This window comes from Phoenix dactylifera, unplaced genomic scaffold (genome assembly GCF_009389715.1).
Source record: "Phoenix dactylifera cultivar Barhee BC4 unplaced genomic scaffold, palm_55x_up_171113_PBpolish2nd_filt_p 001210F, whole genome shotgun sequence".
NCBI lineage: Eukaryota > Viridiplantae > Streptophyta > Magnoliopsida > Arecales > Arecaceae > Phoenix > Phoenix dactylifera.
In genome coordinates, this window is record NW_024068545.1 from 81,639 (window position 1) to 94,183 (window position 12,545).

Consider the following 12,545-nt stretch of genomic DNA (forward strand, 5'->3'; position numbering starts at 1 on the left):
GTGATGATTTCTAAATCTTTTTCACCACCGAACCATTGAGTTACATGGGTTTATATAGAGCTTAAGACAGTGAGATGGTTTCCCAGCGGATTCTGGTGAGCTGACAGTTACAGCACCAGAATCCGTTTTAGTTGTTAAAATGTTTCAGTTTGAAACGTTTTAACCGTGCTGCTCAAATACATGATGGATGAGCTAATATCCCCCCTCAAGCTGAGTTCGTGGGTAGAACTCGAAGCTTGGTGCAGAGGCGAAGATGCCGTTGAACAGGAAGGGCTTTGGTAAGGATGTCTGCCGGTTGGTCCTCAGTGGAGATATGAGCAAGACGAATTTCCTTGGACTGAACTTTTTCCCTCACAAAGTGATAGTCAACCTCAATATGCTTCGTGCGAGCATGGAAGACTGGATTCGTTGCTAGAGATAAAGCGGAGATGTTGTCACAACACAATTCTATGGATGTAGTAGCCGGATGTTGCAGCTCATGAAGAAGTCGTCAGAGCCAGATGATTTCGGATGTGGTGATTGCCAATGCCCTGTATTCAGCTTCAGTAGAGGATCGTGCAACAGTGGATTGTTTCTTAGCGATCCATGAGATGAGGTTTGATCCAAGGAATATACGATAACCAGTGGTGGACCGCCGATCAGATGAGTCCCCTGCCCAATCAGAGTCGCTGAATGCAGAGAGATCTAATGAGCCAGGTGTGTAATGAAGTGAGTGACCTACTGATCCCTTGATATAACGGAGAATCCGTTTGAGCATTTGATAATGAACCTCAAGAGGGCAATGCATGAACTGGCAGATGCAGTTGACTGCAAAGGTAATATCTGGCCTGGTGATAGTAAGATATTGAAGTGAACCGGCCAGGCTTCGGAAGAGCTCCGGGTTAGAGAATGGTGCAGAGATCGCCGAAGATTGTTGCTTGGTTGATAAAGGAGCAGAGACAGATTTGCACTCTGATAACTCAGCCTTCTGCAGAAGAGACTGAGCATATTTGGACTGATTGAGAGCAACTCCAGCATTTGAGTAGAGGGCTTGAATCCCCAGGAAGTAGGACAGAACTCCAAGATCTTTAATCTTGAATTGATCACTTAGTTGAAAGATAAGCTTGGTAATTGCAATGCTGCTATTTCCTGTTATAAGAATGTCATCAACATATACAAGGACATAGACAAAAATGGAGTCTTGATGAAATAAGAGAAGCGAAGGATCAGCTGTGCTGATTGTGAACCCAAGCTGAACCAGGAAGAATGTGAAGGTAGCAAACCACTGCCTGGGAGCTTGTTTGAGCCCGTAGAGAGCCTTCTTCAATTTGCAAACATGGTTACTGTTAGATGTATGCCCTAGAAGCCAATCTGGCTGACACATTGTTAATTCTAGGGACATAATTTTGTACTTGACTATTTATTATTGAATAAATAAAAGGCATCTTTTCATTCATATTATTTATGTGTCTATGAATCGTCCAAGAAATTAATAAGATGATGATACATATTCTCAAGAGTTGAGAATTTGAGCCATGTATCATTGGTGATTAATTTCTAAATACTCCTGATCAATGGATCATCACGAGGACGGTGATCGATCCGACCAGTGCACAGATCACTTTCCTTCTGGATGGACGAGACTTGAGTCCACAGTGTAGGGACACTGAAGTGATAGTGCAGGTGCTTGTTAGAGAACAAGGGTACTGAGCGTGACCAAGACAAGAAGTCACTTGGATGTCTATCCACTCGTCAGTGACTTGCTTGATATTGCAGTAGTGTGACTGGTCCTTTGACCTGCGGTGCTTTGGCTACTCACAGTGAGGTTATTATAGTTTGACTGCACACATACATGGTCTCTAGCCATATGGGTCCATGCAGTGTAGATTGGCTGCAGTAGGTTCACTGTAGGAGTAGGGTATGCACCTACAAGGAATCTATCGACCTTGATAGAAAGAGGAGTGATCCTATGTGATTTGTTAGACTGAGTTCTAAGACCTTGGCCAGGGCAGTAATATAAAGTGGAGAAAGAGTCTTCCACTATCGAACTCGAGTCGAATAAATCTTGACATATGACAGACGATGGGGTTTGACGAGTTGTCCATGACCTCCGTCCTGTAGGGATCCACGATAGTAGGACTGTATCACATGGTAACTGCACCTAGAGGTTCATCTTTCTATTCTACTGGGTAGCCACTACATACTGCTAGGTGTCACTGGTGGATGGTGGGACTCACAGGGATTATCTCGATGATCGATAAACCCTAATGAGTTGAGATAGAATCGTTCCAACCCATTGAAAGGAGTTTTCAATGATATAGTGATAGAGATCACAATATATCTCACTACCAGTTAGAGTAGAACCTATGGGGTCACACACACTAGAAGTATTGACCGATCCGATGGTTGAAAAGTGATTATGAATCACAAGCAATCAATTCGATTGATATTCAGTTGAAGAAGGAACAAAGGGAATTAATTAATTGGACTTGAAACAAGAGTCCTACTTCGAGTAGGATTCCTAGAGTCCTAATTGGATTAGGACTGGGAATTCTAGTTGGAGTAGGACTGGGATTTCTACTTGGAATAGGATTCCTGCAATTCTAATGAGATTAGGAGTTTTGAATCAAAATTGGATTCCTACTTGGAGTAGGATTTCTAGAGTCCTAATCGGATTAGGACTTCGGATTCAAATAGAGTCCTAATTGGATTAGGACTAAAATTATATATGTCCTAATTTGGATTAGGGTTTCTTAAGTCACAATTAATTATTAATCTAATGAATCAATAAGACTCCTAATTGGATTAGGATTGAAGAGTTCAATTGAGTCAAAATTGATTTAAGTTCTAATTGGATTAGGACTTACCTAGATTGGATCCAAATTGGTTCACCCTTGGGCTAAGCCTAATTGGATTAAGGCTTGACCACATTAGGGCATTCCAATCCCTACCTAATATGGATTAGGGTTTACCATGAGGAAGGGGATAAGCCCCTCCCCTTTCCACGTGGAGAAGGGAGAAGAGACGGCGCCCCCCTCTTAGGAAAGACATCAAGAACTCCTAAATGTTAGGAGCTCCACATGTCTATAAAAAGGGACTTGTGGGCGGCACCTAGGGCATAGAAGAAGTCCTCTTCCTCCTTGCCATACGCCTCCCTCTCCTCTCCTCTTGGTTCAGCCGCAACCAAGGAAGATAAAAGCCAAAGGTGTTGGCGGCATCCTCTTCCTCCCTTCTTCCTTCCAATGCAGGGAAAAGAAAGAAGGCTGCGTGGGGATTCTTCTTCTTCCTCTTCTTCATCCTTCTTCTTCCTCCTCTCAAGCACAATCAAGGGTTGATTGAAAGAGAGGAAATCAGCCATCAAAAGAAGTCTTTGCAAGGGAGCTAGCACTCCAGGAAGACAAGAGAGATTTGATCGGATCACTGCTTCGTGTGGATACTCGTAGAGGCCGGACACTTGAACGGCTTCAAGCAAACCTTCATCCTAGACCACGAACTTCAGTTTGCGGTGATCATCTACCCGCACAAGGTGAAGATCTGATCTTCCTAAAGGTTTAAAAAGTTTTAATTCTTATCTAACTACGAACGATTCATGAAACAACGTTCATTGCGATGAACGTCGATCCCACTTATGCCGATTCCGCTGCCATCTGAATTTTTTTGAAATATCAGCGGCATGGGCGGGTTTCCAACAGTGGTATCAGAGCCTAGGCTTCGTAGATTAAGGTAAGAATTAATTATCTAAAGGCTTATTAGATCTGAAAATTGAATGATCATGCATGCTGAAAATTTCTGCATGCAGATTTTTCAGGGGTGCTGATTTTACATGCTGATTTTTATGTGATAAAATGATGATTCTAATTGCGTTGTTAATGAGATTACAAAGTTTAGAATCATGATTAGCATGATCAGCAACCTATGTCATGATATAATCAGTTAGTTTTCAGATCTGAAAATTATAATTGTTGCATATGGTGATGATCATAGGATTTAAACCCTTTTGGTATCAAATGTAATGACCTGCGATGTGATCTGCAATGTCATGTAATTTTTCAGATGCTTGCATGCATCTTATTTGATGTTTTGAGAGGCCTGCGTGCCTCCTAAAAGGAGATGTAATTTATTTTTATTTTACAATCTGGTTGTATTTGTGTGATGTGATGTACGTCAACGATCAAGTTGAAGACTAGGCATGAGATGAACAGGTGATCTAAGCGGTTGATGGCGATTGGATCAAGAGTTGATCAAGGATCGGATCAAGGAGGCTTGGAACCAATTCAAGAGTTGAAGACCAGTTGATCGATTGACGTGCATGTGCTTGTAATACGACCTAACTAGAATCCATGATCATCACCTATTTAAAGTTTAGCTTTAATTATTGCTGCGATTATAACTGCCTGCAATGTGCCGTTTGCATGTGATGTGAATGTGAGTCGGGTAGATAGGTTTACATGTGATGTAGCAAACTCAATTGAGACCTAAATCAAAACCTCCTCAATCAAGTCGAGAGTGAACCGACATGAGCAAGTCATATTAGATTAATTGATCTAATTGGTGTCTAGGAAAGCATGAAAGGTGGTTACTTAATTAGGACCTTACTCTCTGAGTAAGGGGAGCCTCCCACCTGCTTACCTGGCCAATTGTTCGATTACCTCTTATGAAGAGCTCAAGTTGCAAACACTAAGACCAGATTAACCAATATTAAGTCAATTGGTCTTCCACTGTAGTAGAGCTGCTAAGGCCTTTCTGATGTTGATTTGTCTCGGCTGGACACAGTGGTTAAGTTGCATCGGGGGGCTAGACCTCTCTATAGACATGAGATGTTGTAGGGTAAAGGTGGGGTTGGGCACCAATAACTGTTAGGTGAGGACCCAATGACGACTTTATTCCTACGGTTATACGGTGGGTCTGACTTAACTAAGAAATGAGACCAATAACTGTTAGGTGAGGTTTTTATGGCTTAGAGACCAAGTTACACTGCAACATGCTTGAGAAGCATTGTACAAGAGTTGTACATTCATCAATCTATGTGTCACCAATAACTGTTAGGTGAGGTGGCATGTAAATTGGTGGGACCGCAGTACCCACTAGAAACCCTAGTCGTGTGGGATTTCCGTTTCCCTACCAGGGGAGTGTGAGGGATTCGAGAAAATAGTGGGAGTTACATTTGTTCTAAAAGACCTTAGAACAGATTAGGATCAAGTACAAAAGTCTAACTAGAATCTTTACTCTCTACAGATACAATGTCAGCTTCAAACCCTTTGACCCGTATTCTTGAGACCAACCGACTGACCGGAACCAATTACAAAGACTGGCTTAGAAACCTCAAAATTGTTTTGGACTGTGAGAAAATAGGCTACATACTCGATTCAGATATCCCTATACTACCAACACGTCCTACTGATGTTCAGCGTGAGATGCATAAAAAGTGGTTGGATGATGACATTAGAGTAAAATGCTATATGATGGCATCTATGTCAAATGAACTCCAATGCCAGCATGAAAATATGAAGACTGCTAGGGACATACTGGCACACCTGCAAGAGTTGTATGGTGAGCAGAGTCGCACAGCTCGTTTTGAAGTGTCCAAGAGGCTTTTCAAAACGAAGATGCGCGAGAGGCAGTCTGTCCATGATCACGGTCTGACTATGATCAAGAATCTGGAGGAGCTTGAGAAGCTCGGTATGGACATGCACAAGGAATTACAAGTGGATTTGATCCTACAGTCACTTTCTGATTCATTTGGTCAGTTTATAGTAAACTACCACATGAATAAGATTGAATGCACTAAGACTGAACTAATAAATATGTTGGTAACTGCTGAGGGAGCTTTGAAAGGTTCAAGGGGCAATGTCCTTGCTGCTGAGTTGACTTCTGGTTCCAAGAGAAAGTCTACTTGGAAGAAAAAGAAGCCTGCTAAGAAGCAGAAAAAGGACAAGAAGCCAAAGAAGAAAGTTCAAAAGAAAAGGGCTAACAACAAAGAAAAATGTTTTCACTGCAATGTCGACGGCCACTAGAAGAGAAACTGTCCTTCATACCTCGAGAGCCTGAAGAACAAGAAAGGTGACATACCTTCAAAAGGTATAGACTTGCTCATTATTGAAACTAATCTAACGGTTTCTTCTACTTCTAGTTGGGTTATAGATTCTGGTTCTAGTGCTCATTTGTGCACTACCATGCAGGGTCTAAAGGAAAGTAGAAGGCTGGCGGAAGGTGCGGTAACCCTTCGGGTTGGCAACGGGGCAAACGTTGCTGCTGTGGCTGTGGGCACCTACCATCTGGGACTACCGTTTGGATTTAGTTTATTACTTAGAGACTGCTATTATGTACCTGCTGCTAGCAGAAATTTAATTTCTGTTTCATGTCTAGCACAGGAAGGTCATGTTTTTATATTTGACAAAGACTGCTGTTCTATTTATTTCAGAAATAAAATAGTTGCACGTAGTTTCATGATCGACAGTCTCTATCATTTACATATGGATGTATCTGTGAATGTTACCGAGCAAGAAGTGAGTGCCAAAGGATCCAAAAGATCCAGAGATGAGATAAACCAAAAATATTTATGGCACCTCAGACTTGTCCATATTGGAGAGGATAGGATGAACAAAATGGATAAAGATGGGCTTCTCGGCTCATTGACTTTCGAGTCATATCCAGTTTGCGAGTCCTGTCTTCAAGGAAAAATGGCTAGACTGCCCTTTGTAGGACATGGGGAGAGGACCACTGAAATACTTATCCTAGTACATACAGATGTATGTGGCCCATTCGATGTGCTAGCCAGGGGACGTTATTCTTACTTCATTACCTTTACCGATGATTATTCACGGTATGGGTATGTGTATCTTATGAGACACAAGTCTGAATCTTTTGAAAAGTTCAAAGAGTTCAAGAATGAAGTAGAAAAACAAACTGGAAAACCTCTTAAGGCTCTTCGATCAGATCGAGGAGGAGAATACCTTAGTGGGGAATTTCGGGACTATCTCAAGGAAAACGGCATAGTCTCACAGTGGACACCTCCGGATACACCTCAACTCAATGGGGTGTCAGAGAGGAGGAATCGGACCCTATTGGATATGGTCAGGTCCATGATGAGCTTCACTGATTTACCTATGTTTTTTTTTTGAGAGATGCCTTACTTACCGCAGTATATCTACTGAATAGAGTTCCCTCTAAATCCGTTCCTACCACACCGTATGAGATATGGCATGGTAAGAAACCAAGTCTTGGTCATCTCAAGATTTGGGGATGTCCGGCCCACGTCAAGAGACTACAGGCAGACAAGTTAGAGGCTAGGACCATAAGTGCTCGTTTTATAGGATATCCTAAAGAGTCATTAGGATACAATTTTTACATCTCAGAGGATCACAATGTGTTTGTGAGCCGTCATGCCATCTTCTTGGAAAATCAGTTTATCCTTGATAGAGGCAGTGGGAGGAAAATTGAGCTTGAAGAGAAAGTCTCTGAAAAGCAACGAGTCATGGATCCTATTGAACCCATTCATAAAGAGCCAGTACACGATGTCCCTCGACCACCTCGTAGATCTAGTAGGGTCTCCCATCCTCCCGATAGATACTTAGGTATAATAGAAGAGGATACCGAGGAAATGTTCCTAGTGGGAGATAGGGATCACATACAGGATCCCAAAACCTACAACGAGACGATATCTGATATCGATTCCGAAAAATGGTTGGAAGCTATGAAGTCAGAGTTAGACTCTATGCATTCCAACCAAGTCTGGACCTTAGTAGACCCACCAGAAGGTATTGTACCTATTGGATGCAAATGGATCTACAAAAGGAAGATAGGTTCGGATGGAGAGGTAGAGACCTATAAGGCAAGGCTTGTGGCGAAAGGGTATAGTCAGCGCGAAGGCATTGACTATCAGGAGACCTTTTCACCTGTAGCCATGCTAAATTCCATCCGAACATTGCTTGCCATTGCAGCATTTCATGATTATGAAATCCGGCAAATGGATGTGAAAACTGCTTTCCTGAATGGATATCTTGATGAAGATATCTATATGGAACAGCCTTTGGGTTTCTGATGCGGTTGGATCCACTAGACCGCCTCAGACTTAATCATTTGGTTATTTTTGCTTTTGAGTCCTTGATGTTAATTTTATTTCAGCATAGCCTTGCTCGGGTTAGCCGACTTGGCCTTTATTAGAGTCGCTTTGGGTTTAGTTGTTTCTTGATTTCAATTAGATCAAGTCAAGTTAAGGGGTCCGGTAGCCACCTATAAATAGATGTGGTGAGCACCTATTTAAGTATGCAAAAATTGATTGAAAGGCTTTTGCCCTAACTCTCTTCCCTTCTCTCTTCTCTTCTTGCGACGCCTTCCTCCTCTCCCTAGGCCGCCGTCCAAGGCCGCTGCCCCCTCCTTCATCCGGCTGCACCACCTCTGTCCCGAGAGGCCAGCCACCTCCTCCCTCTTCTTCCTCCCCTCCTTGATCCCTTCCACCTTCTACAAACAACTCCTTCCCGTTGGATTTTCAGCCCGTCCTTTCCTACGTAGTCATCAGTCGGAGGCTGATATCTTAAGATCCTGATGTCATCTCTAGACCCACGACCTACCGCTGGAAAGCTAACGCAGAGATCTACAACATATCCAAAATTGAGATCAATCTGACGGACGGATCTTTAGAAATCATGTCTGCAATCAGGTCGGATCTACCCTTCCAGAAATCAAGAAGAGTCAAGAATCTTGGGATACGGATCAAATTCTATCGGATCGCATCAATTTGGTATCAGAGCAGTTCAATCCTTGGCCTTGGAAGATGGTGAACACCCGCTCTACAACCTCGAAGCAGCAAGAAGCGGCATCTTCAAGGGGCGTCGACCCACATCAAGAAGGCTCGCGATCACCCGCGGCCCCGGCGGACCTGAGACCCGATCTTGATTCCACCGACCGTGTCTTGGAGTTCTTGCGTGGGAATCAAACAACTATGCAGCAGAGCCAACAACAATTGATGGAGAAGATGGATACCACGCAACGCCATATTGAGATGATGTTGCAACTATTGCTAAATCAGCGGCAAGAAACTCCACCGGGGGGAGCTCCGCATCGGACCCGGGTGGAATCTCCGGCCCCTACCCATGGACGACCAGGACGGAGGGGACCCCCTCCTCGTGAGCCTCTCCTTCCCAACCCACCAGAGGAGATGCGGCTGGACCAAGGAGAAGATCGACCTAGACCTCGACCCGAGCTCATACCGATTGGCGCACGCGCTAGGGCTCGGGGGATGAGCCCGATTGGCATCGACGACGGGTCGGATATGGAGGATGATCCCATCCAGAATTTTCAGATGAGGAACCAGCGTGTGGGGGAGTACCCACGCCGAGGATATGAACGAGATCGGGACCGTAATGGAGATCGAGAGGGAGGAAATCGCGGACTGACTCTTAGGCTGAAATTTTCCAAGTTTAAAGACGGCGATCCTCTCGATTGGGTGTATCGAGCTGAGCGGTTCTTTCACTACCATGGCACAGCGGAGGACCAAAAGGTATTGATCTCATCTTTTCACCTAGAAGAGACCGCCCTGCGATGGTTTCAAACCGCCGACCGAGCCCGACCTTTCAACGGTTGGGAGGATTTTTCTGCAGCAATTTGTCGGCGTTTCGGCCCTACCGAGTATGATGACTTCCAGTCTATGCTATCAAGGGTCACCCAAAAGACTACTGTTAGAGCCTTTCAAGAGGAGTTTGAGAGGATCAGCAACCGAGTGGTGGGGTGGAGTGACTCCGCGCTGAAAAGCGTATACCTCGGAGGACTTCGTGTCGACATTCAAGCCGAGGTGAGGACTTTGCGGCCACAATCTCTGGAGGATGCCTTTGACTTGGCCCTAATGGTGGAAGAGAAGATCAAGACCACTCGATCAGCGGCACGGGGCAATTGGACCAACCCCCGGGCCGGCCAAACCGCAGGGGGCTCCATCGGCCAGCCGAGAGCGCCGACGGTTGCAGCAGCCAACACAGGGCCGAGGACCCCTCTTCTTTTGTCAGGTGACGTCAAGAGGGTTGAGCGTCCACCCGGGAGGACCTTGACACCAGCACAAGTGGAGGAATGTCGAGCAAAAGGCCTATGTTTTCGCTGCGACGAGAAATTTACACCGAGATACCGGTGTGCGCGGCCCGTCGGAGCAGTGATGTTGATCGACGGATTGGAGGACGAGGCCGTGGCTGAAGATGGTGATGAGGTTGCTGAGGATGAGCCCCAAGATTTAGAGGCCAAGGAAGAGGACGTGCCACCTCAGATTTCATTACATGCCTACTCTGGATCGGCGACACCGAAAATGCTACGCGTGGACGGCATGATCAAAAGACGTGTGGTGCGTATCCTCATAGATACGGGCAGCACCCACAATTTTTTGGATGAGAGGCTCGTCAAACAGATCGGTCTCATAGCAGAGCCGACATTGGGCTTCGACGTGGCATTGGGTGACAGAGCCACGTTGAGGGCAGAGGGCATATGCCGAGGCATCACTTTGACGATCCAGGGCAGCCAATTCAAGCTCGATCTCTATCCGTTGGCATTACGAGGAGCTGATTTGGTCCTTGGTACGCAGTGGCTGCAGAGTCTTGGCCCGGTTACATTCGACTTCGCCGAGATGTGGGTGACTTTCAGACGGAGCGGACGGCGAGTTAGATTGGATGGCATTCGGCCTAGCCCAAGGGCTGCACTTCAGCCCCTAGTCGGCTTGCCCGGACCCGACGCGCACAGCTACTTGATGCAGCTCTTACCTCTGTCGACGGAGACCACGACGGAGGCAGGTATACCTACTGATTTGGCTGCTCTCTTACAGGGGTTCGCAGATTTATTTGAGGAGCCTCATGGTCTTCCACCCGAGAGGGAGCACGATCATCACATAGAGATTGTACCGGGAGCAGAACCGGCGAATGTGAGGCCTTACCGCTACCCGCACGTTTAGAAGAAGGAGATCTCAAAGATGGTACGAGAGATGTTGGAGAGCGGCATCATTCAGCCCAGTAGAAGCTCATATTCATCGCCGGTGCTGCTGGTACATAAGAAGGATGGGACGTGGCGATTCTGCGTCGACTACCGGGCACTTAACGCGATCACCGTTAAGGACCGGTATCCGATTCCAGTCATCGAGGAGCTGTTGGATGAGCTTGCTGGTGCTGAATACTTCAGCAAACTTGATCTCCGTGCCGGATACCACCAGATCCGTGTCAGGCCCGAAGATGTGCGCAAGACGGCGTTTCGGACACACGATGGCCATTATGAGTTCAGGGTGATGCCGTTCGGCCTCACCAATGCACCAGCGACGTTCCAGGGGCTCATGAATGACATATTCAGACCACTACTACGGCGGTATGTCCTTGTATTCTTCGATGACATACTGGTTTACAGTCGTTCATGGCAGGAGCACCTAGAGCACTTAGAAGAAGTGCTGAAAATTCTGCGCGGAAATCAATTGAAGGTAAAGCGATCCAAGTGCCTATGGGCCGAGCCGAAGGTCGAGTACCTAGGCCATGTCATCTCTGCTGCAGGTGTGGAGCCGGACCAAGCAAAGATACATTGCATGACCGAGTGGCCGCTACCCAAGAACCAAAAGGAGCTGCGAGGATTTTTGGAACTAACCGGTTATTACCGCCGGTTTGTGGAGGGATATGGAAAGATCGCCGCGCCACTGACCCTGTTGCTGCGAAAGGGCGAGTTTAGATGGACCGAGGCAGCGACGGAAGCATTCGAGAAGCTCAAGGAAGCCATGACGACGGCCCCGATTTTAGCACTACCCGATTTTGCCAAACCATTTGTAGTCGAGTGCGATGCTTCCGGTGCCGGCATTGGTGCTGTTTTGATGCAGGAGGGACGGCCAATTGCTTTCATGAGCAAGGCGTTGTCCCTAGGACCCGCTTGCTGTCCACATATGAGAGGGAGATGATGGCGGTCATCCATGCAGTCACAAAGTGGAGGCCGTACCTTATCGGCCGCCGATTCATCGTTCGGACTGATCAGCATAGCAAGGAAGCCATGACGACGGCCCCGGTTTTGGCACTACCCGATTTCGCCAAACCATTTGTAGTCGAGTGCGATGCTTCCGGTGCCGGCATTGGTGCTGTTTTGATGCAGGAGGGACGGCCAATTGCTTTCATGAGCAAGGCGTTGTCCCCTAGGACCCGCTTGCTGTCCACATATGAGAGGGAGATGATGGCGGTCATCCATGCAGTCACAAAGTGGAGGCCGTACCTTATCGGCCGCCGATTCATCATTCGGACTGATCAGCAGAGCCTTCCATTTTTTCTTGAGCAGCGCATACATACTCCAGCCCAGCAGAGGTGGGTGTCGAAGCTTCTCGGCTACGACTATGAGATGGTGTACAAAAAGGGCGCAGAAAATCGAGTAGCAGATGCACTATCGCGCCATCCCGAGTCCGGCGAGTTGGCGGCTTTGACTACGCCGTTTTTTCCTTTTATTTCAGACATGAGGACCGCCACATGCCGGGATCCGGACCTAGTACAGATCCAGAGGGAGTTGGCAGCAGATCCGAGTAGTCATCCCGAGATGGAGGACCGAGATGGGTTGATTCTGGACCATGGGTTGATCCG

The 12,545-nt window shown here is 46.4% G+C and overlaps 2 protein-coding genes across 2 annotated transcripts; one reads left to right on the forward strand and one right to left on the reverse strand.

The window, feature by feature from the left end:
• Window positions 1-490: 490 nt before the first annotated feature.
• Window positions 491-9,909, reverse strand: LOC108510736 (uncharacterized mitochondrial protein AtMg00810-like). Its single transcript, XM_039121754.1, has 2 exons — window positions 9,895-9,909; window positions 491-1,231 (listed from the first exon to the last, which is right to left on the reverse strand). The coding sequence occupies exons 1-2, from the start codon at window positions 9,907-9,909 to the stop codon at window positions 491-493; spliced, it is 756 nt and encodes a 251-aa protein (XP_038977682.1).
• Window positions 9,910-10,120: 211 nt separating this feature from the next.
• Window positions 10,121-10,903, forward strand: LOC120108186. Its single transcript, XM_039121756.1, has one exon. The coding sequence runs from the start codon at window positions 10,121-10,123 to the stop codon at window positions 10,901-10,903; it is 783 nt and encodes a 260-aa protein (XP_038977684.1).
• The last annotated feature ends 1,642 nt before the right edge of the window (window positions 10,904-12,545 follow it).

Excerpts from the sequence above, each read along its gene's own strand:
- LOC120108186 (XM_039121756.1), top strand. The coding sequence starts at position 10,121 with ATGTTGATCGACGGATTGGAGGACGAGGCCGTGGCTGAAGATGGTGAT.